Genomic DNA, 25,870 nt, shown 5'->3' on the forward strand with positions numbered 1-25,870 from the left:
TGTTAATCTCAAATATTATAATCTTCAAGAGAAAAGAAACGAAAACACAAAGGATGGAAAACCAGGGCCTGCCCTGGGGATACACGCCATATTCTCCACATGCTGTCAAGCAGAAAAATATACTGAACATCTTACCATCTTCCAGCTCAAGACAAAGATTATATACAGCCACGGGTCGCTTGGTCCTCTGGCCTTGTCGCTTTGATTGCCTTGGTGGAGCATTTGGGGGTGTTGTTGACAGGGAGACTGACTCAAGGAATGTGTCATCAGGCCGGGTCCTAAAAATCTGCCATCAAAGCATAAAGGACATTAATTGTTTCCCCAGAACAGAGACCTGTGTATTCCAACAGCAAACTAGCATCAAAAAACATTGATTTGGCGTTCATCCAAAACGGGCGGGAGCCAAAAATCCATTCCTACAAATTTGGGGTATAGGTCATGAGCCTTTTATTTTTATTTTTAACAGAAGATTTCAAAATAACATTTCTCATTAAAATTAAGTCCTAGCAACATCAAATCATTATATTTCAAAATAAATTCATTCCCAAACTAAACAAGTATAATTATCTTTACCAGGTGTAGACAATACCACAGCTCGTCATCCACGAAGGAAGTAGCCAGGATAAAATATTAAAAACAAACATCCCATCAAATTTCACAGAGGGTTATATTTATGCCAAAAAGCTGGTCACATTTTTTTTCAAATTACATAAACAGAAACATATGACTGCAAATATTTTTTACATGTTTCAAAACAGCTTGTGCTTATGAAATTACCTTTCAGATTCCCACATACATTTTTCATAAAATGTTTCATAGATTTTATCAATTCTCTTAATACCCTCCAACTTCTCTTAATAATTCCCCTTCCATTTATAAAACCTAGAATATCAGCACCTTGATTATCTACAGTATCACTCATACATCAGCAATAATAACATTAATTAAAATGTGCTGCTTCGTTGCTTAGGACATTTTTTTTTTTTTTTGAGAAAAACAATCTGTGCCGTAAGAGGGAGGATGCCATATACAGGTGATTTATGATAGACCATCCCTGGCTGCCAAGACCTGAGTTCAGAGGTTTCTTGTCCCTAACAACAATGGGGGCCCGTCAGTCTTCAACGAAAGTCATAAAACAAAATATTTAGAGACAGCAACCTAACAGACATGGCACCTCCAGAGGGCTGATGTTCCTCAGGTGGAAGCAAGAAACAGAAAGAAAGCCAGTTAGCATTAAACAAAACATAAGTCTAAAATGATAAAAGGCACTGCGTGAAAGCCCCACTATTACAAGGAAATTAGTATATTTGTGCATCTGAATAAAAACACTCATGTGATCTTTGTATATGAGGGAGGGTATCACATACGTGTATCGCGTTTAGAAAGAGACAACCATAGCAGCTACAATTACCGAGTCTAAGAGTTCTCACCTAAAAACTATTATATACCAATAAAAATAAACACTACACCACAGCATTTGCTTTATAGTACCATACTGCCCCCTCATGTGTAAACAGAATAAAAAAAAAAGATTTAAATTACTGTGGACAAATATCTTACGGGTGAAAATTTAATTTAGTGCTCCAACTGGTAACCTACTAACACCGTATTTCCACAGAATCTGCATTCCAATAGGATATTCTGGCAAATAGCAAACTACTTATCTGCCTTAAAAAACCCTCTGCTGTCTAGATTATTGTGTGCAGCTGGATTCATGGCCATCTGTCACTGTTCACCTTTAAAAAAGGTTGTGGAGTCACGGGGAGAGGAGAGGAGTTAGGTTGAAAAAAGTATGGCGATGGTGAAGATGGGACAACTTCATTCCACCAAAACAAAACAGCACCTGTATGTGACCAACATTTGCAATCGCTCCTTGACTTACTTTAGTGTGATCTTTACAAAAATGGCAAATGCCTCTGGGATGTTACGGGAATAAGAATCCCAAAATACACAGAGCCAAGGCACCCAAAGCTTAAATGAGCAGTGGAAAAATGAAATCCCAGCACTGCGCAGCTGGTAACCTTCCAAGCAGACCTTCCTGCAAAATCACACTGACTGCTGGTGCAAATGCTGACAAGCATCCCTCCTGCTCCTCGCACCTCTACCACCACCACCTCCTCAGGGTGACAGGGTGGGTGGCAGAGTGAGGAGTGAGGCGTGGGGGTGCTCAGCCAAGAGTGTGACTCCAGTACTCTCGGGGGACTGACCTGAGACGTCCCGGGGCTGGACCTCCAGAAGCCGCCATAAGAACCACTCCTTCAATAGACTCTATGCTGTGCTAGCATTGCCAAGTGCTAACCTGTCATCCCGAGCAGGTGGTAGCAAAGCAAGGAGAGCTAACTTGAGAAGGTACTATCCTGCCTTTTCTGTCTTCCCAGCTATGGAAGCTTAGCTATACCACTAAAATAGTGTGTACCTCCTGTTTTCACCTGGAAAGTAAGGACCCTGAAACCTATATCTCAAGTTATTAGGTTGGCACAAAAGTAATTAGGGTTTAAAAAGTTAAAATTGCAAAAACCGCAATTACTTTTGTACCAACCTAAGATTTCAGGGATTAAATGAGATGATACTTATGAAGTGTTTAGGACAGCACCTGCCACCCAGACACCAGAACTAAGTGGTAGCTACTGGTATTTGTAATATGATCACATGCAGTAAATAATGACAATGACAATGGATGCTGACCCTCATTACTATACTCAACCACCGTTTTGAGAAGGCACTGATTTGTTCAGGTCTTCAATAGTCCTCAAATTCAGTGTTTATTTATTCTCAAGTGTTTGTAGGAAAAGTTCATCTAGCAATGGATTAAAGGGAGGCAACAGAACAGCACCTTTTTAAAATCCCCAAGTCACCTAGACTCACACAATTGTTTTGTATATTTATTTCTGCACTTTAATGCTACAATTTTAGATTTAAATTACTTCCAATTTTATTGAGTACAGTTAAAATTTAATAAGCATCTACTACTACCGTGTTTCCCCAAAAATAAGACCTAGCCAGACAATCAGCTCTAATGCATCTTTTGGAGTGAAAATTAATATAAGAACCAGTGATATGATATGATATGATATGATATGATATGATATGATATGATATGATATGATATATGATATGATATGATATATATAAAACTGGTCTTATATTATAGAAAAATAAGACCAGGTCTTATATTAATTTTTGCTCCAAAAGACGCATTAGAGCTGACTGTCCGGCTAGGTCTTATTTGCGGGGAAACAGGATAGGTAGGTTTTCTCTGAAGCAATTTAATATCCTCAATAACCTTTGAGGTAAGTATCACTCTCCACATTTTAAAATGAGAAAAGCTCAGATTAAATAATTAGCCCAAGTCTCCACAGTTTGAAAATGGTAGAGTTGATATCTGAATTCTCAACTCTGATTCCAAAGCCCCTTATGCCAGTTCGTAAAACAAACAAAATTTAATTCCTAGAGAAAAAGAAAATCACCAACTACTACTGTTCCACATCTGTTTAGAAAAGAGTAAAACTAAAAACTAACCATACAGACTCACCATCATTATGCTATGTTTTCCTAGATGTATCAAGTGTTTACTTTGTGTGCATTCACCTCTGTTCTAAATAACTCTTTTTTTTAAAGCTACAAAGCTATGCTCTCACAGTTCTCTCCAAAACCCCAGAAATGATTTAAAAGCATATTCTTGTTAAATTTAGAAGAGGAAGAAATAGTATTTACTTTAAACATTTGAGCTATTTTTCAGCAATCTGACTTTAGAAGCTAAAATTTAGCTTATCTTGGTCTATATAGCCAAGATGTGTGTCGTCCTTCACGATGACATTGATTTTCCAATTCTAGAACCACCGTGTGGATGCAAATGCCTTTACTGCCCAGGTCTCTTTGTGGAATCTTTTGATTCCCTTAACTTCCCTGGCATCACGACTCACGTTCTCCTTGTTCCAGGCCAGATGAACTCATCTTAAGCAATACTAAGACTCAAGAGATCAAGTCTACTCCAAACTTGTTGTTTTCAGGGTAGAAAATTTCTTCACTGCACCTACGTATTCACAACTTAAGAAAAACTCAAACCAGACAATACGACAAAAAACAAAACTCCACACATAGGCGTGTCAGGTGAGCAGGTGCTTGCTTCTTCAGGTGTCCTCAGACTGCTAGCACAAACAGAAGTCTGGCGCGGCTATTCAGAGTCACAGACACCTCTGACTCAACAAACTGGATGTAAATGCCCATGGGACTCAGCCATACTTAGAAATACCTCCCCAAGTCCTTCATGCTCGGCTACCAGTGGCCACAGGTGCAGATGATGGGGCCACTTCTGCCAGAAACACTTTGCAGATAACAGGAAACGAGGATGGTCTCTGGAAATTTTGCTTTAGGACCCAACTCAAACCTGCAGCAGTTGATTCAGCTGAATTAATGCCTACTATGGTTAAAGGTAATTCTTTTTTCATAAGATGTTTTACAGAAGAGTGCACTGATAAGAAGACTACTACTATGCTGGTATATTCCTGTCATCTTCAATAATAAGATGCAAGGTTGGGGTACCTACACTATGCCTCACATGACGCCAAGTGCTTGACCTACAAAGATTTGAACCCAGGCCTCCTGATTCCAGTGTGCTCCCCTGCCCCCAATATTACCCAGTCTTATTAACCCCCTTTCACATTATATCTTCTTTGGTGATGCCATGTCTCACATAACTACACGTATTCATAAATGGATATAACCAGAAGACAGTGGGAAATCAATACACACTCCCCTTAGTAAACCTTTCACATGGAAAGGAGGGACAAAACAATACTATTTCCAATCTTCTCTCTAAAATATGTAACTACAAAATGGTCCAATATTACTTTCAGCATCAGAGTGTTTGGACAAACACTCATTACCGTGAGAATATATGACTCTTAAGTTGACTCCAAGGCAGCCTGAACTTCCGTCTACAACCTAACTTCAGAATTGAGCTCCTATGTGAACTGTACACAGAGAGCTCACTTCCCAGCTGTCTGTCATGGAATCAGCACTACCCCATGACTAAATATGTGTCTTTTACATAAAATCTAACTAGAATTGATAATAGGGACTGACAGTAAAATACCAGTTGGGTTCAGGCTCGACGCTGGAAATATTTCTAAGGCTTCATGTTTGTTCCGGTTCATTAAAACTCAGAATCGCAGAGCTGAAAAGTATCCTAGTTATCACTTTAGCCAACCCCTTTATTTCACAGCTGAACAAACGGAGGCCCCTATGGTTAAAGATTTGCTCTTATTCACACCACTAGTTAGTGGCCAACTTGGGCTTTACTCCCAGACCAAGGTTGTAATGCCAACTGTCCTTTCCCATCTTGCTGGCTCTGACCCTTTCTCTCCAACAGACTGCCCTTCATCCATGTACTTTCTCATCAAGGGGAAATTTTGCTCAATAGTTGCATTCCTCAAAGTGCTTTCCTATGCAGGTAATCTGTTACAAGCCTCAACACATAGATCTATGAGGGCAACACTGAAGCATGTCTGGGGTCTTGTTCAGAGTCCATCTGCTACCCGCCAGCATGAGACCCTTTCCAGTATGTCACAGGAGACAGGGAAAAGAGGGCAGGAGACATTCCCACACCAGTGGTCATTCATCCCACAGGTTCAGGCTTTAACTGTGACCCCCAACTTACCACGAGCTTTTAGAAAAACAATTTCAAATTTTGTTTATAACTGAAAAAAAGAAAAGCAAGAAGTATACTTTTTCAACTTGATCAAATTTGTATTGTTCTTGTGTTTCTTTTTACTTCTAAACATTCAGTTTTACTTTCAGGAGACATTTTCAGACCGCTTTCCCAAATCCCAGTGGGGTATGTCATATTGGTTTCTGTAACACTCTATGCACTAAATAGAGTAATACATAACTAACGTTAGTGTTTAACTTCAAGGTTTCAGTAAGTGACCATTTTTATCAATCGGACATTATAAATGGAACCTTCCCCACAATGACCTACTGCAAACCATGGGCATTTTCAGTGGCATTAATTGTGGATGCAACCTCATTATCCTGGTTTTTCTAGTGTTCAAGACCAACAGAGGTGGTGGTGGTAATAATAATAATACTAAAACTTTCATAAAATACTGGAAACCAAATGGCATTCAAGACATTTTCAAATGCTCATTAAACAACTTTCTCCCCAATCTACAAAAGGTGAACCTCAACTGCTTAAGCCAAACCTGCATCATTCTTCCATTCATGGTGTGAACATATACCCCCAATTATAAAATGTTGTTTCCTGGCTTGCAAACCTGTAAAAACATTCCAGGTGCAGTTTTATCAATTTGCACCTGCCAACTTTTGGGAAATGCAGCATACTTTCCAAAGTCAGAAGAAAACACTTGCCCAAACCCAGTTCTAACACTGATTTTTATAACCCAAATGTCTACAAGTATTCTTCATTGAATAAAGGGCTGGTGCCTAGCTGGATTTTTTTTTTTTTTTTTTTTCATATGTCCTTTGCTTACAGGTAAACAAAAAGTTTATATTTCAGCAGTAAAAGTTTAGAATAACGTTAAAGAACTAAGAATACTTTAAGTCAATTATAAGGTATGCTCCATACATGATGGTCCTTTGTTTTTCTCTTGCTTCTCATCTTTCAATTTTGATGTACAACTTCTTCCAAGGCTGTTTTTCTCCTCCCTTTGCAGGCTTTTTCTTTCTAGGACTCAGGCCACCCTTCAAAGCCACTCGATCCTATAGCACCTCAGAGCATCAGAACACAGGAAGCCTGCCAACTGCATTCCCCAAAGGCCTGGGGACCCACAAGGAGACGACCTCCCCACCCAGGGCTAGCTGGAGCCATGACAAAAAGCAGGACCCTGCCTCAATGTTACCCATGAAACTTTAAACTGAATGTAAGTAAACACATTTAGAACTGACTCATCATCTTAAGAAATTTTCAAGGTGAATGACATTTTTCTTTTGGAAAACAAAGGATGACCCCTAGTCATTTGGGGAGGCTGATTGAATGACCATTTCTCTAGAAACAAAAAATAAGCATGGACCTACTAATACTCCAAAAGGAAATATGTGGATCTTAATTAACAGTGAAAAAACATCTCCTGAAGGCGTGTATATAATTATATTTATCAGAATCATCTGAAACCTTTGCCTACATATTTAAGAGATAGAACAATCAAATAATGCAACCTACTTTTTTATTTTCCATTTAACCTCTCATAAAAAATAAAATGCCTAAAGTAAAACCATGTCTTAAAGGTTCAATGGTGGTACTTTATGAGAAGCTACATGGAGGTAGTTACCAGCTTTCATATTTAATTACGGCTCCTAAAATTTATGGGAATAGTTTGGTTTTCATTTTTTATTGACAACCTTCTCCCCCCTCCCAAATTACAATTAATTCATGTTACAAAAGTGATAACTAATACACTTATATCCCTTATAGAAATTCCAGTAAACACCACAAAAGAGAGCTCTTTAAGGAAGATAAAGCCTTAACAGGTTAATGTTTAGATTCTTAGATTACACATCAGCTTGGAACTTGCTGACTCGTGGTTATAGCAAGTGTGTTTGAAGTGCAAGGAGAAATACTGCCTTCAACCGATCCTACTCTCCTAGGACCAGCTCTGACACAAATATCTCTAAACATGATGCAAGGCTGCAGTACCTACATGTTTAAAAAGCAGCTGCAGAAGTATAGTCTGAGGTAGGTGTGCTCTGGCAGCAACAATAAAAAAAATCACCGTGGACAGTAAGGCCACCACATGCCACAACTGGCAAACGGATGGCATCTTAGACGGGATTAACAGACACTGAGTACACCTGGAACGAGGACGATGCTAATCCCAACTGCATTCCTTATTGACGGGACCACACCAAGGCATTCCATTCAGTTCTGCAGTGAGAGAATCAGGGAGAAACAGAAGGGTCTCCATTTCAGTACAGATTCTACTCTCCTATTCCAGTAAGTAGGGGGTTTTCCCCACCAACAAGCAAGTCTCCAACACCAACTGGGTGTCCTACAATTCAACACAATTCTAACACTATCTACCTGGAGACAGGATCAGATCCCACAGGTAAGGGCTCAGTCCCCACGAGACTGCCCCGCATCAGATGCCAGTCACAAACCCAGGTTGTCACCTGTGCTTCTCATCAACTGGCTACAAATCACAGGTTCCCACAATCCCATCCTTGGTTTCAATTAACCTGCTAGAGCAGCTCTCTTGACTCAGGGAACCCATTTGCTAACTAGATTACTGTTTTATTACAAAGGATATTAAAGAATATGAATCAACAGCCAGATAAAGAGATACCTAGGTTAAGGTCCTGAACAAAGGAGCTTCTCCATCTGTATGGCGTTTGGGCACTGGCTCAGTGGCACTTGGAAACCTTTTGGTTCCCCAACCTGGAAGCTCTCCGAACCCCGACCTTTTGGGTTTTTATGGAGGTTTCATTACTTGGTCATGATTGACTAAATCATTGTTCACTGGTGATTGACTCAACCTCCAGTTCCTCTTTTCTCCCCCAAAATCAGAGGGTGGGACTGAAATTTCCAATATTCTACTCATGGTTGGTTCCCCTGGCAATTAGCCCCCATGTTTTGGTGCTTTCCAAAAGTCACCTCATTAACATAAACCCAGGGGAAAGGGGCTTGTCATGAATAACAAAACACCCACCTCACCTTTTTGGATCTGAAGTGTTTTCAGGCACTGAGGACAGGGACCAAATCTAACAAAGATGCTTCCACTGCTCGTATCACTCAGGAAATTACAAGTGTTTTGGGAGCTGGGAAGCAGGAACCGTGGACAAAGACCAAATATGTATTTATTATAAATCACATCACAAAGTATAACCAGGAAGGTGGGAAATTCAACACAAAGTCATACAACTTAAGGCCCTGGGGGAAAATCAAACAGGTCACACTACCAATTCTCAGATTCTAAATACACTGTCACGTGGAAGAGGGATTCCACTGGCATGAGGCCAAGAGGTGAAAACCAGGGCTAATGGGTCAAGAATATAAGAAGGGTTGGTTCCGCTGAATGTGGGGGGAGACAAAACCTTCTGAACTGGTGAAGTTACACAACTCTTGGGCAGGTTAATTTGGGAGATAATGAGTTCCCTGTCACCAGAGATTTACAAGGTAAGACTGGAGCATTCCAAGAGACGTTCAAACACTGCCTGCAGGGTTTCAATGGGTTGACCCATGAATCTGTGAGTGAGAAAACATGCACTCAACCCCAAAAGACAGACTCACTCAGCAAGCTATGTGCGCCAAGTGACTCACTCGTGTCAATACAGAAGCAAGCCTGTCACGCCGACATGTCACCCTTTCTACAGGACAGGGCAGCCTTTATCCACCCCGATAAACACACACTGCACCACGCTGGGAGCCGAGCTCTCGTCTTCCCCCACTTCAAGTCGGCCACACTCTGGGTTCTGTGGGGTCTCATTACACCAGCGGTGCACGGCTCACATGCCAAGGAGGTGGCCCTGGCTATGCAGGGAGAAATCTCATCTTCTTATGCCTTTTATTCTGGTTTTCTCTTTCCAAAAGAAGAACATCCCAGATATTAGTAAGTACATGAAAAGGCTTTGTAAACGGCTCGCATTTCAGACATACATTCATCATAAATAAAGTCATCCTTATCTGGCCCATGGAATACTAATATCATTCTTCCACAGAGACTTCTGTCAAAAAGCAAGGTGATTATAGCCTCCTTGAGATTTACTAAGAGCCATAACACCTATAGGCATTTTAACCCCATTTCCTGTATCTTGTTATGCAAAAATATGTATACAAACACAAATCTATAGAGGTACTATAGTAGTACTGAGCCGGGTGGAAAACGGACAGAGTCCCATTGATAAGCAAAGTTTGTGTGTTGGGGAGGAGAGGAAAGGGGAGGGCAGGGAAAGTGGAAACCTTATCAGGTGGCTAACGCTCTAGAACTGCTGTCAGTGTGGGGAGAATGACACGGGAGATCACTTGTGTATCCTGCACTGGATTTACATCTTTGGACCTTTTATTGTACGGAAAGATGCAGATAACATGTTGTTGTTCTAAAGACATAACCTTTCAAAATATCCCCTTTTCCTCCTAAAAGAACACTCTTCTGGAAGTCAGTAGAAAAAGAGAATTCACTAAACCAAAATTCATTTTCAGTGAAATAGTGGGACATTCCTTCTGTTCACTGCCGTGGAACAGACCTCTCCAAAGCTTAGTGGTATCAAACAACCACGATTTTATTACACTCATAATTTTCTGGCTCAGAAATTTGGACATGGTACAGCAGGAATAAGCAATCTCAGCTGGGGTCAGTCAAATGGTTGGAGGTGGCTGGGACTGGAGCCATATGTCTGAAACCTCAGTTTTGTTTGCTGGAGCTGGGATGACCAAGCCCTTTTCCCATATATCTGATGCCTGGGATTGGCTGGGCGTCTCTCTCTTCCTCTCTCTTACCCAGACATGGCATGCTTGGGCTTCCTTACACCTTCCTTATTCTCAGAGTGGGGGGAATCATTCCCCAGCAGCTGAGGTCCACCAGAAGACGTGTCCCAAGAGGAAGGAAGAGGACGCTAGCAATCTCTTCATGCTATAGTTAAGAAGCACTTCTGCCATAGTCTACTGACCAAAAGCAATCTCAGGGTCCACCAACACTTAAGGGAAGGAGACACAGATTCCCATATCTCTATGAGAGGAGTACAAAAGTATTTATGTCCATCTTTAATATGCCACAAAGGAGACACATTTATGTCACAGATAATATTTTGGATGTGAGCAAAACAAGCATTCACAAAGTAAGTTCAAGATATGAGCGCTTCACAATAAATAGAATTTGCTAAATAGATTGCATAAACAAATATTTCTCTCACCACTGCTTCAAGTTTTTGTCATCTAAGGACAAGATGGCCACACAAGGGTTTCATTTATCAGAAAAGAGGGACACACAAGAATGTGAGGATATCTAAGTCAAGAAGAATCAGACTCACTGTTAAAAGTTTCTTCAAACTGAAACCTGATCTCTCCAGTGATTTCCAGTTTTATCCAATAGATTAGTCAAATTGACAGATATTTTTACACTCTAAGAAACTAGAGCATCTGTTTATTCTGTAATGTAAATTTAAGTATGTGGTAGTTGGTTTGTTTTTTTTTTCAAGTCAAAGAAGACTACAAATGAGCCATAATCTCCCCATCCTGACAACGCTTGACGATGATACTGACACACAAAGAATATTGGAAAAAGACTGAGTCCCTTCCTCCCCACCAAGGCAAACATTGTCAGTAGTTTCTCTGATTGCTTCTAAGAAAGTTTAAAAAGTTGCCTATGCATATGCCTGCATATATGTGTAATTTCCATTTATGTATTTTAACACACAAAAGATCGTAACATAGACAGAGTTCCACACCTCCATTTTTCATTGTCCATTCAAATATTAACTGAACATCTACTAGGGGACATTCAACGCTCTAGACAATGAAAATTAATAAGTGCAAAGGCCCTGGGGTAGAAATGTGCCTTGTATGTTCCAAGAATACCAAGATGGCCATGGTGACTGAAATGTAATACATGAGAGTGTGAAAGGGAAACTGGATCGGTCAGCAGCGTGAGATATTCTAAGTAGCATGAGAACTGACTCTGGGTGATGAATGCACAATGCGATATACAGATGATGTATTATAGAATTGTACACTTGGAACCTATATAATGTTATTCACCAATGTCAACCCAACAAATTAAAAAAAAAAAAAAGAAGGCATACATGGCAGAGAACATGCTCTATATTTGTGCAAAATTTTGAGAGAATATCTGTCGAGTGTTTTGTAGGAGAGAGATGGCCTTCAAAGCAGGAGTGTATTTTAAGCTTTGCTGGACACAGAATTGTCTCAAAAAGGCTGCTGCAACTCACACTCCCTCCAGCAGTATATACGACCACTCATTTCCTCATCTCAGAGTGACTTCTCTTATGTATCTCAGTGGGACATTACAGCTTTCTTCAAATAGTTCTTCATCTCTTGATTTAGTCTTATACCCGGGTCATTTAGGCTCACTCGGGTTATCTATCTTTCCGAGTAACGTAGATAACAGGGCCTATTCTCCCACTGTGTTGTCTGACTCTGGTTGTAGATGAAGAAGTTACCAATCTTGGTAATTCGTTTTAATTCTTTATCCCAATGAATCCTGCTTCAATCGTTCTCTTGGGCTCTGTATGTAGTATACAATCATATCTGGAAATAATGTAAAATGTTCCCCTTCTAGTTTTCACATCACTTTTTTTTTTCCTTAAATGTATTAGGGTGACAATGGTTAGTAAAGTTACATAGGTTTCAAGCGTACAATTCCACAGCACATCATCTCTGTATCAGAGTCACTTCTCCTTCCATTACCATATATTTGACCCCCTTTTCCCTCTTCTACCATCCCCTCTCCTCCCCAGTACGCCTCTTATTTTTTTCTCGCCTTTCTTATCTAGTAATTCTAGGACAATAGTTAATTAGTACTAGTGAGCTATGATTTCAACATTTTAAGCATTTCAACAAACAGGATACTAACTTCAGGGTTAAAAAATATATTTTAAATCATTTTAAGGAAATATCCACAATTTCTGCTTTATTAAAGTATTTTATTAGGAATTACATAAATTTTGTCAAACTAAAAATTTTCTCCTTTGACTTTATAATATGGTATATTATATTAATGTATTTCCTAATATTGAGTCACCCTTATATTTCAGGGATGAACTCAACTTAGACTGAAATTTTATACTGTTAACGTACTGCTGCTATTTACTGATGTATTATTTAAGATCTTTTAAAATGCTTAAGTAATACTGATCCACAACTTTATCTGACAGGCTTTGGCATTAGTGCCTACTGGTGTCATTCAAAAGAATTTAAACATTCCCTCTACTCTGCAGTGGACCAATTTAAATACCTAGAGATTTAACTGTTTCTTCTAAGTTTAAAAAGAATTCACCTGTGAAAATATCTGAGCCTGGTGCTTTTTGAGGGAATAGATGGTGGTAGCTCTTTTAAAATTTTCTCCGTTTCTTTCATTACTATTAGTTCCCTAATTTCACCTAGATTTTCAAAATTCTGTATACTGTGTATCTGTGGTAATTTCCACATGTGTTTCTGTCTATATATGTGAGCCTTCTCTCCCACCCCTTTTTGTTCTTGACTAGCCTAACCCAGAAAATCTGTTTTACTTTAATGGTCACCAATCCACCAAAAATGTAAGCAGCATTTTTTTTTAAACACCTTTTTTTCTCTTTCTTAATCTCATCTTTTATATTTCTTAATTTTCTTCAAATCTGGGGGGAAAGAAGTGGTAAAAGCTTAACTTAGCTCATTCTTTCTGGCTTACTTATAGTTATTTAAGATTATAAATTTCCCAGAGAACATTATTTTTGCCCTATTCTTTAAGTTTTGATATGCTTGTTTTCATAATAGTTTTCTAGGTCCTCTATGCATTATTTTTATTTCTATTGTAATCCATTAATCATGAAAGCTTTAAAATTTTCAGAGGACCAGGGATTTTTCCTTTTTTTCTTTTTTTTTTGCTTCTATTATTATTACTGTTGGTAATTTCTAGAGTTAGAATATTACGGATCAGAAAAAGTGATCTGTATTATTTCTGCCTTTTGAAATTTGGAATTTTTATTTGTGGACAAAAATAGATACTTAAAACTTATAAACATTGTTTTATTGTCTTCTGAGTTGCTGTAAGAAAACATAAGGTAACCAGATGTATCCTCCCAGTGGAATTTTCAGTTTTCCTCAAAAACCCAATAAGTGAACTACAGTATGTCTCTATGTGGATAATTCTGAATGACTTAAAATTCAGAATTGTATTTCCTGAAATCCAGTGATCACTTTGACCAGATTAAGGCCTCACTGTGATTCAGAAAAGAGTTCTCTTCAGTTTTATCATTCAAATGACTTGTTTTATCCATGAACTTGGTTTGGTATTCCTGTGCCCGGGCCTTGTGATAGGTCATCTTTGCCCTCCATGTATACTGCTTTCTAACTTTTTTATCTGTCTTGCTCTTTCATGGAATGACTGTTTCCTCAATAATAGTGATTTGTGTTTTAACTTTTGATTGTATTCATATTCCATTTTTAATTTGGTTATTTCTTCTGAAATACTGTTTTAGGTGTCCGTCTATTTTCTTAGCTCAGCAAGCACCTTTAAAAAAAAAATCCTCCTTAATCACTTTAATTTTGAACTCGCATTTTACTAAATATTGAGTTCTTCGATAGAGATAAATTTTAGTACATTTCTTCTCTTTAGATCAGTTTGTCTTCCAAAACAGATTCTTCATCTACAGTTGACATATTTTCCCCTCCTGCTGCAATACTTTCCCATAGACTATACACTGGATATTCTGGGTTGCCTTCAATTATACTGATGTCTTAAGTGGGCAGCTTTGTGAACACTTTCTATTCACTACACTATGGGTGGCATCTCCTTGAATCTCGTCCCTTGCTTTGGATGTCACTTTTCTTCTGTGCATTACAGTTTTCCCTGCCCAGCATTCTGTAGCCGGAGAGAAAGGTGTATTCATCGCTAGGGCTGCCACAACAGCATGCCACAGACTGTGTGGCTTAAACAACAGATATCTCTTCTCTCGCTGTTCTGGTGGCTACAAGTCCAAGATCAAGGTACCGGCAGGCATAGTTTCTTCTAAGGCCCCCCTCCTTGGCCTGCAGATGGAAGACTTCTCGCTGTGTCCTCACATGACCGTTCTCTTGTGCATGTATATATCCTTGATGTCTTTTTTCTCTGCTTCTAAGGACAGCGGTCCTGTTGGATTAGGGCTCCATCCCTACGACTTCATTTAATCTTAATTACCTTCTTAAAGACTCCATCTTCAAACAGATTCACAGTGGGGACTAGGGTTTCAACACACGAATTTTGAGGAGACACAATTCAGCTCAAAACTGATGGATATGGGGAGAACAGGGATGCAGCCAGAGCTGCGTGCAGACCGGTGTCTGACTGCGTCTCTGTGGTGTTGCCGAAATGCTGTGTCTGTGTTGACTCCCGCTGCCAGGGCTGTACAATTTCAGCAGAGGCCCTGGTCCTTCAGCCCCTTCCAGGAGTCTGTCCTAGGCGGTCAGTTACCACCCACTTCCTCTCATTCTCCAGGCTGAAGGTGGACCAGGGAAGAGAGGACGACTTCTAGATGCTCGAGTTGGAAGGTATCCAAATAGGAAATGACACTCGCTGTCCTACTCTGAGGGCTCATTTCTCCTACCGTCCTCTCTTGCAGAAGCTCTTTGCTAACTTAGTTTCAGTTCTGATGTTTTCTTTTTTACTTTGTTTCTTGCTGGAGATCATTGACCCTGGGGTGGCTATGACAGGGAGTCCCTAATAGGTCGCAGCCTTGCTAATCTCCTTTCTCTCTCAGGAGAGCAGGGTGGCCAGAAGGAGCTTCTACCTTTGTGGAAGTTTCTAGTCTTTAGCCAAGGCTGCCCAAACCATCCCCTCCACCTCCTTCCAAAGGGAGATTTGTGAAGACTGCACATGCACTGTATCATATCACGTCTGAAAAGTCCAAGTCAGGAGTAAAACAGACATGGCCCGTGCCAAGTTTTAGAAACATCACTGGTGGACCTCTAGCCTTTTCTTCCATTGGCGGATACCAAGCTTTCGTTGCTGTTTTTGTGCGTTTCTTTTAACCTATTTTTGGTTTACATTATAAGATTTTGAAATCTGTCTTTGCCATCTTAAGGCATGTGTTTGAGATATCTGTTTTAGATAACAAATGAGCACTAAGTAATACTGGTAAATACACAAGTAAAAAGTAATATATGGCCACATGTGGAAACGTGTAACTTGATAAACTTCACTCCCTCCCTCATATGTAAATGAGCCACATATTTTTATTAAGTTATTTCACTGTCACCTAAGTTTATTTCACCAAAGCAGAGGTTCCTGAGGTCTCTTGAAGACTACGGTATTAGCATATGCCTAAAATCATATGTTAATGGTATATATGCATTTGTATTTTTTCAGAAAGTGAAATTGTTATCTTTCACATTCTCCAAGGGGTATAAGACATAAAAACTGGTTAAGAATCACTGACCTAGAATAATGAACTGCCAGGAAAGCTGCCAAGAATAAGAAACAATGAAGAATCAGAAATCATTTACAATAGTTTGGATTCACCTGAATAATCAAGTCAAATATAGAAGTTTTAAATTACATAGAATTTGGATAAAGCCACAACAGACTTCAAAAAAAAAAAAAAGTCCAACTGTGGATGTGCTCGTGGCCCTATGCATTGCAGGGAACAGTCCTGCAGGAATCACGGGAATAAAATGATTATCCAAGAGAAACAATTATCACTCCGAGAACCTGAACAATCCACAGCTTCCTCTGAGCGTATTATTAGCACATTAAGTACAAATGACCTAATTCCTTCATTAAATTTTGAAAACGATGACTAATCTTCTTAGTGGTCATTTCCCCTACTTGCATCTAAACAGAAATGACATTCTAGAGAAATCCACTGTTTGAAGCCTTCCCTGGAGAAAGACATGTCCCCACTTTTACTAACTGCTGAGGCAGGGAAAGAAAAACAATTACCTAAAAAAAGGCAGGGCCTATAAATAAATTCCGTTTTCAATATACAAAAAAAGCAAAGTTGATTCAGCAACAAATTAAAGAGAACAGGAGGGAGACACCAAGAATAACACACTTGTGATCAGGATCCAGACTTTGTGTGTTTCTGACTTGCACTGTTTCTTTACATGAACATACACAGAATTACTATCATTTACAAAGGATTGTAAGTCGTCCTCAAAACCGATTAATCCAGCTGCATTGGAGATTTGGTTTGGCACAATCTATAGTCCATGGCCCATGTGTCCTTTTGGTAATTACGAATAAGTGATAATGATGACAAGCAACACACCAGCTGTGCAACGATTAACAAGAACTTGCTTGTGCATACGACCAGGCTCTGGTGTGTATGGCTCAAGGAACTATATAAAGCTCATGATTTTACGAAATCAAATACAGAGATTTCCTTTCTCACTCCCACACACTCCAATAGAGACCTACATAAGCACTTTTGTGTAATTTAACTTGGAACTACCCGTGTAGTCACATTCACCGAAATCCTATGCATCATTTAAGCTTTAGAAATATATATATATATGGTCTTGTTTTTCTTGGGACACTACAAAGACTCCAAGAAACTTTCTAACTATGTGGCTTAATGGCCTGAAATATTTTTTGGAACAAGTTAGGCTGTAAATGAATAAAGCAAGCTGTGTGACCTTGGATAAGTTCATTTCAACTCTCCCAGCTTCAGTCTCTTGCATGAATCTATAAGCAAGTATTATCTACCCTTTCCGGGTTGGCTGGTTGATTTCAGGGTTTGTACGAACGAGAGCTGGCCAGTGTCTGGAACACCAGGCACTCAGGGAGCCCTCCTTGCCAAGCCTCCCCTTCGGGAAACCAGAATGCTGAGGAAAAGGCATCTTTCATTTTATAATTATATCCATTAGACCCCTGCAGGCCTAGCTCACTGCTGTGAGTGGAACAGATAAATATCTTCTGAACAAACAACTAAGTTGATTCACAAAGGGATGATGCCTAATACATTTATGTCTTTAAAGTGTAGAACTGGTCTTAACCTGGCTATAGACAAAGAAAGCTAATGGCTTCTCATAGGTCAAAACTCTAACACACAATCTTCAGGCCATGGTACTAGATGTCTGCTATGTCAGAGCTGGCTGCACTGTTGTCTTTCTCACTAAATGCTGGAAATCTGAAAAAGCATGATCCGTGGTGTTTTTTTTGGTTTGTTTTTCTTAACCTTTTGTGCTTCTCCATACAGTACGAGGCATGGAGGAGCAGCTTAATAACTGTTTGTTGAATGAATTTGAATGAATTATTGATTGCATAAAAGATAGGATGCCAGCATCAAATATCAGATCACTTTTATCTTTATCATGAATAATTTCATACATACATACACACACACACACACACACACACACAAACACACAAGTAAAAAGAATAATACAATGAACTCCTATATACACATTATCTACCTATAATCACCAAGCCATGGCTCATCTTAGTTCATATTCCTGGATTTAGAAGCAGATTTCAGATAAAGTACAGTGCGTTAGGTGATTAGGTTTTTACTCTACCCTAAAATTATACATACTTGTACAACAGATCCCTAAATAACGTCATTTTGTTCAGCGTCGTTTCATTATAACATTGGACATGCCACAGAGACTTAATTCTTGTTTATATCGTTTAGCCTATGGTGAAACTCGCTGTTGTATGTTGTTTTGCTTATAGTCACAGACCCTACTGACAACATTAGGTGAGGACTTGCTGTGTATCTCTGTGGTAACAAGAAACACACAATACCGCATAAAGATCAACAGAATTTATCACTACCTAGTCAAGAGAAGCCCTGTGACAAAAACAAAAGGAAAAATCAAACACTTCCCCTACATCACTATGTATAAAGGGGTCCTTTCAGTATGACCACTGAGAAATTCAAGTATTAGGTTCGTGCAAAAGTAATGGCGGTTTTTGCAATTATTTTTAACCTTTTAAACCGTCATTACTTTTGCACCAACCCAATAAAAGAGAAACAATCGTTCTACAAATATCTGCATGAGAAGAAATGACCTTGAGACAGATCATGGGAAGAGGGAGCCGGTGTTAATGCTGGATGGCAAGCTCACCTAAGGAATACTGGTGGAAGGCTACAGGTCGTTTTAAAACTTCTTTATGAAATGGTTTTAAGAGTAAAATTCAGAAGCTAAATAGAGGAGGGAGCAGATCTGAGGAGGGTCAGTGTCCCTCGGTCACTACCAGGCCAAGGTAAGGAGAGCGTTTTGACAAGACACAGAGGAGAGAGGGCAGTACCTTCCTTGATCCCTGAGAAAATGTGGGGATCCAAAGACAGCACTCAGCAGGGCTTAAGGGTGAAAACAGAAATAGAGCTAACAAATCTGATTCCTGCCTGTTGGGCATCACCCTCCAGGAGAAATAGGCCAACTGGAAAGTTAAAACAAGGAGGGTTTTTGAGGGCCCTTTCACCCTTAATTCAGTGAGATAAGGCTGCAGGGCTTATAATCTACTTAACCTGTCCCGATCCCATTCTTGGCACCTCCCATGCTCTTCAGTAAAGCGAATCCTACTGTCTTTAATCGGGGTGATGCCATGCTCTTCGCCACTAGGAGGGGGCAAGTACTTCCAGGGCAAAAAAGGCAAGGCTGTGAATCCCAACAACAGAGAACCTCACCCTCATGCCTGCCCTTCCAGCTCCTCACTGTGGCAGTTAAAAGACGCCCCAGGTGCAGAAAAGAATACATATAGCAGGCCCCAGAGGGCTCTCCTGAGAAAGGTCTGTTTGCAGAGCTGTCCTTTGGTTGGCATCTGGGCACGTGTTTGGTAACCAGGTCTCTGAATTTATCTGAAACATCCCCTAAATGGTTAGGATGACTGGCTATGCCAAGACTGTACAGAAATGCATGTGTGCCGATGTTATACAGGACATTTGCTTTCCTTCTGGGAGTCTGGCACGGTGGTACACGTGAGGTAAGGGATGCAGGAACTGAGATACGAGCATACGGTCAGCTATCGGTTATCATGGACTAAACGCAACAGTGGTGCTTCAGAATGGTTTTAATTTCAGACATTCATCAGAACTGAAATGAGAGAACGAGGGTGCACTGTGAAGGCCTGACCTGAACGGAGATGCAACCTGCCCCAAGTTGATTTCCTCCCTCCTCCCCATGCAGGCGGAATATCAGCATAACTCAAAATAATGGAAAGTGGCCATCTTTCATTATTTAAGCAGAATATCTTCCAGTTTGGGCTCATACTTTTCATGGCTAAACTGAGGAGTCAATATTTTAATAAAAGGTTTCCTTGGTGACTGGCTCCCAGTTGGTCAATGGGAACAACAAAGTGTCACTGATGGATTAAAGCATGAATCTGAGATGAGTGACACTCTTACCTGTCCCCCTCGCAGTTCTGCGCAAAGTTTGGAAAACAAGTCAACAGCAAAAAGACAAGAAAAGCTGGCCTGAAGAAATGTTCTGGACCTAACTTCTCATGGATTCTACTGCAGCTCTTGGTTTCTCCCAGGGATGTAGGTTCCTGCCCTGGCAGTCCCAGAAATTCCTATAGTTGTATATCCATTTCCTTTGTGCATACAGAAGGTCCTCGAATAGCACTGTCTCAGTCAATGTCTTTTTGTCATAATGTGGATGAAATGCCATAGAACTTAACTCTTCTTTATACCAATTAGCCCAGAGTAAATCAGTTTACCCGATGTCGTTTTGCTTAAAGTCACTGAACCCATCAACGACATTAAGCGAGGACTTTCTGTATAGGACATACTATTTTCCCAGAGTTTTCATTAAATTTTCAAAATGGATCCTAATGTAACAAAACTTCAAACCCATTGCTTTAGATAGAGGAAAAGGATGTCAGAGGCAGGACTGGACTTCGGAATGCTGACTGACTGACTGGCAGACCAGAGGACCACCGAGGCAGGAGAATGAAGTGGGAGATGAAATGGGGATACCAGACTGGAAACCAGGAGCTAGGAAAACAATAACCCAGAAAAAAAATTACATGAGAGTTTAGAGAAATGCTACATCTGGTTCAAACCTTGGTCTGAGAAGAGCAAACTGAAGAAGAAAGTTAAAGAAATTCTAGTTATAAAATTACGGAAATACGGCCACCACAGGTTCAGTTTTGAGCGACTTCAAAGGACCAGTTTCACCTAAAACTATTGTATGTTGAACAGACACACAGATCTGTTTTCTTCAGGACAGGCCTAACAAGTAGCCATCCTCAAGGAGATACACTGAAATATAAACTGAACTGAGTTAAAGTCAATGAAGAAACTGTACCTGTAAACATCAAACTGCAGGTACTTTGCACTCTGTATTTCCCACACTGTCTGAAGATGATCTGGCTGCAACCAAAACACTATCAGGTTGACTTAAGTAAAAATGAATTTATTAAAAGGAATCAGCAGGAAGTAGAAAGAGCTCAAGACAGCCCCAAATTAGTAACTCAAGGCCATCAAGAGTCAACCAGCAACTCTCCATTTCTCCCCTGTGCACCCCCCTTCTAAGCATCTTCCATATCCTTCCCTGCACACGGCCTCCCCACTTCTCCCCTCTGCTCTTCCAGAACCTGACCCGCCATGTTGTTTCTTCAGCCCCAAGCCCAGGGTCGATCTCACAGTAACTGGCTCCACATCCTGATTCCAAATTTCCAGAGGAGAGAATCTGACTCAGCCCAGATTCCAGTGTGAATACTCTTGTCAGTTAGCTGGCTCTGGTCAGTAGATCTAGATGACAGTGGCATCAAGTCTTACAAACATGCCAGAGGGGTCCACCTCCCCAATAAGAAGTCCTCGGAGCAGCTGGGCTGTCTGCTTGGACATGTTTGTACTAAATGACACGGGGCACTACAGATGAAGGGGGACCCAGAGAGAGATAAAAGGGGAAGAGACTGAGTTCAGAGTCAAGAAAAACATCCTTCTCCCAGCCCTGCCCTTCAGCAAAGTAGCAGGACACCTTTCCAGGAAAAGAAAGAAAAAATAATAACTATTCTCTGCAAGTATCCCAGTCTGATGCAAAGCATCATTGTGTAAGCTTCACCAGTATACATATTTATATTAATATACGCTTTTATCATTTTTAATTCCAAAATTTCTACTAAAGGCATGTAGCTTATTCTTAATACTCTGGCTTACAGTTTAGAAAAACCACTTCTTTACATAATAGTGAAGTAATACTTCTCTTTTCTCACTCTATCTGGTATAATTTTAGATTCCTGAAAATATATTTGAGACATCAAAATATTCTATTTTTGGTTTGAGTTCAATTTACATATATTCCAGATCTGTTTCTGAGGGTGAGAATATTAGTCCAGCCTATTAGACAGTGACCATGAAGACAAAAGCTTTCTACTTAAAGCCATTTAGAATGAATGGAAGGAGCAGCAGAATAGCCTAGGGTTTAACAGGCCCACCTCCGGAGCCAGACAGGCCTGGGTTGGCATCCCAGCACTGCCATGTACCAGCTGTGGGACCCGAGAAGGGAATGCATCTCAGAACTGAGGTGTATGGACAAAAGACCACATTCCTGCTCATCATTTTTAATTCTGCAAATCCTGACTGAGTGCCAAGTTCCAAGCACCGAGCTTCGACTCTGTCTTTGCAGCTCTCAATTCCCAGAGACTCTGGCAGAGAATTTCAGCTTGGATCAGACCTCAGAGGTATGCTAGCCTTCCCCTAATTCCTCAATCCCATCTCTAGCATGAACACATTCTCATTATTAAAAATATTATGAAGTCTTTCCTTCTATTGAATCCAAAACTGACCTCCTGGCAAGTTCTCCTAACTTGTACTGAGTATGCTTTCTTAGACAACAAAGAATAAATCTATTTCTATATTGAAGCTCTTCAATGTTCTTGAAGACAGCCCCAATGCTTTGTCTACACTGGACACTAAAATGCTACAGAATGAAAGACCCCTGTCTCCCAAATTCCATCTTATCAAATCACACTAGACCCATGGGAAAATACTATCTTCCCTCTACAGAGCTATATTACTGTGCAAAGCGGAGACTTCCCATGCCATAGCTAACGAAAAGAGACAAATTGGGAAGACAATGTCATTCTTATTTTCTGACTCTCCTTAAAAGATGCAGAAAGGATGACTGCAAGTTTTCTGTGCTTTTAAAGCTTCTTTTTTAAATTCTCCAGAAAATGCAAGGCCTTGTTGAGGGAAAACACACACACACACACACACCAGTAAAGTTTTCTTGGCTACGCCAAAGAGGCCAACTTTTGTGAAAACTGGAAGAAAAAAAAAACACCCTCTGAAATTTTGTCAAATATTCTTGTCTTGACTTCTGCACTGAACAGTCACTACTACTCAGACAGGCATAAAGCTTTGAGAAACTTTGGAGTTTTATTGTTGTTGCTGCTGTTTAAGACATTTATTTTTCTATCACATGAAAACCGGTGCTGCCTAGCAACCCAGGGCCAGCAGAGCTGAATCAGGAAGCATTTTAGGCTGGGTTTATTTTTAAAGAGATTTCTTTTTCCCATGAAATGACAAGCACGCTCTAAGACTAGAAGGTTCCTCATACTCGAAGAAGGAAAATGTTTCATACTACTTACTTGGGCCTCCTTTCCGTTAAAGGATGACAGAGACCGACTCACAGAATAGGGCAAGGATATGTGTTGTTTTTGCAGCAAGAGGAATGGGCGGGGGGGGGGGGGGGGCTACCCCATATCAGAAACAGTCCACATGTGGCTGCTGTTGCACAGGAAGTTGGGACTGACCAGGGATTCCATCCCACCACTGAACCTGGGGAGAGGGACACATCTCTGTAGCTTCTGGCAAAGATAGGTGGGTGCAGGTCAGAAGGTCAGCCCCAAGGTTAACAAGAATAATGCAATGCTCCATGGACACTCATCTACACGTGCCTGCAATTTCATATTCTGGTGATCACATCAGACACCTATTGGGAAACATATACGCCCTTCTCACCTTGACTCTTTCTAGGCTCTTTTACGACCAGAGGACACCGGCTATTCAAGGACTTGGCAGCACATGTTATAAAAAGTGGAAAATCAAAATGTGCTGAAGAAACCTGGGAACAAGAATATGACATCAGCCTTTTCCACCAAGCATGAGCATCACCAAGGGCCTCCACTTCCACACCAGGAAAAATGAGACAGACTGTGAGACAACCTATTTCAAAGGCTAAAATGCTTATTTTGACAAAGTTATTAGAATCCTTGCGGAGGAAAAGTTCCATGCAAATCAAAGGTCATCTCTAGGCACCTTGTGGCCCACAGAAACTACACAAAGGCTAGAAAAATGTCATGACCTACTGACCATCAGACAACCAAGGAACATCAGAGGACACTGAGGACCACACAAAGCTAAGAGCAACCCAGAGTACCACACTTGGCAGATCACATCGAAAATCCAATTAAAATCCTTAGCAAGATAAATATAATCTGGATTATAATTATAGTATTATGTGGATTATGTAAAGTTGAGAGGAACATTATATACCTTACTTTGCATAAATTGCCAAGTTAAGTATGAACATAAAGTGAGACAGATATTAAAATGACCCTGATATTAATGTTTCCTTTGATGATTCTCAAGCATTCTTCAGAATCTTTAAGGGCTCTCAGGGATTGGGGAAGAGACACATTACAGATAGGAGCTAACAGGTCGCCGGAATATGAGAGTGACTAGCAAGCTGCATACAACTCAGGTCCTACTCTGTTCTTCTCTGCCCTATCACGTCTCTTCTGATTTTGCTTCCTGTGGATTCTTCTGTCACAGGGAAAATACAAAGTAGATCTATACTTACGATGGCCCATTCCCGAACACTCACTCATGTAAAACCTTTCAAGTTGATTTCAGCTCTTGCTCTCAACAGACATTTTGGAGGGAACTCATGCCGTCTGCTAGTCCTCTTATCCTCCCGTGTCGCGACAGCATCTGGCATCACTGAAAACGCCCCTCAACATCCCTGACACTGAACATGCCAGGGTTTCTTCTGGCTCCTTTTCGCTCATTAATAGTAAAGTCTTGGTGTTTCTCAAGGACATTGTTCTTCCCTTCTCCTAGTGATGGAAAGCCAAGCCTTTGGGGTTCCACAATCCTTAGTTTAAAGCTAAGGTGCTGCACTTACTAGCTATGTGCTCAACAGCAAGCTAATCTCTCGCCTTCAGCGTTCTCATAAGTATAAAGGGACAACATACGTAATGAGCATTTTGTATGTGCATAGGAATACTATTACACATATGCAATGGGGATTTCATATATTTTAGTATGCATCTATTAAAAATATATATATATCTTAAGTGTGTGTGCATATGTATACGCACACATACGAGCACACACACGTAAACACTAGGATTATATGAGATAAACACTGTAGAGTTCAAAAGCATATAATGCAATGAGCATCCGATAAACACTTTCTTATGTCAATCTCATGCCTTTTTATCTTATATTAAACTTTCTATGACTAAATTATCGCACAAGGTTGAGCCCCACACCTCCAACTACCTGCTGGACATCAGACCACAACTAAAATTCAGCGTCACATAAACTGAACTCATCTCACTCCGCATTTTCCTCCTTCTATCACTAACGGCACCGATGTTCTGCCAGGAATGAGGCCTCTGCATTATTGATAACACCCTCCTCTGAGATGCCCCACAAACCCAGTTGCGGGGTTTTTGTCTAGAGCACCTCACAAAATGATGCTCTCCAGCCTGTAACTCTCCATTCACACTACAAGGCCCTTAATCGACGCCATGGGGCCTCTTGCCTGACCTTTTATTCCTCTACCCTCCACGGCAAACCCTGCTGCCAAATTTAGCTTCCTGAAGCTGTTTACTTGGAAACCACAAGATGCCCGAGTACCTATAAAATTAAATCCAAAAGTCCTACGGGGCATTCTGCACCTCCCTACACCTGGCCCAAATCTCTGTCCAATCTCATCTCGTGCCACTCAACCAGGTTCCAGCAGGAGCCACATTTGTAAAACACACACCTACTCTGTGTTTCTCTGATTGTGTGATCCCCCAGACCTGAAACATTCTCTTAAAACATCTCCGCCTACTCACACTCCATTCTAAAACCTGTTCAAACCACTATTCAGGACACGTTCCAGATTCCCCATAGTTGGACGTACTCTCCTCTAAAGTCTTAGCTGCTTTGTCTCTGTCTCTCTGAGAACCCTTGTTCTCCACCATCTCCTGCAGTTACCATTCGGTATGTCTTCTTTCCCCCCGCTAGACTCCCTGTCTTCATGTCCCCCAAATCTCACACC

The 25,870-nt window shown here is 40.5% G+C and overlaps 1 protein-coding gene across 3 annotated transcripts in view; it reads right to left on the reverse strand.

The window, feature by feature from the left end:
• ARHGAP10 (Rho GTPase activating protein 10) overlaps positions 1-25,870 on the reverse strand; it is a 244,328-nt gene that overhangs the window by 40,080 nt on the left and 178,378 nt on the right. For all 3 annotated transcript variants that reach the window (XM_074338459.2, XM_074338458.2, XM_019730730.3), the window contains one exon: positions 136-286. In XM_074338459.2, the coding sequence (XP_074194560.1) occupies positions 136-286 (151 nt within the window). The remainder of the gene's footprint in view (positions 1-135; positions 287-25,870) is intronic.

The sequence above is a fragment of the Rhinolophus sinicus genome, chromosome 15 (genome assembly GCF_057876585.1).
Source record: "Rhinolophus sinicus isolate RSI-liver-muscle chromosome 15, RSI-T2T, whole genome shotgun sequence".
Taxonomy (NCBI): Eukaryota; Metazoa; Chordata; class Mammalia; order Chiroptera; family Rhinolophidae; genus Rhinolophus; species Rhinolophus sinicus.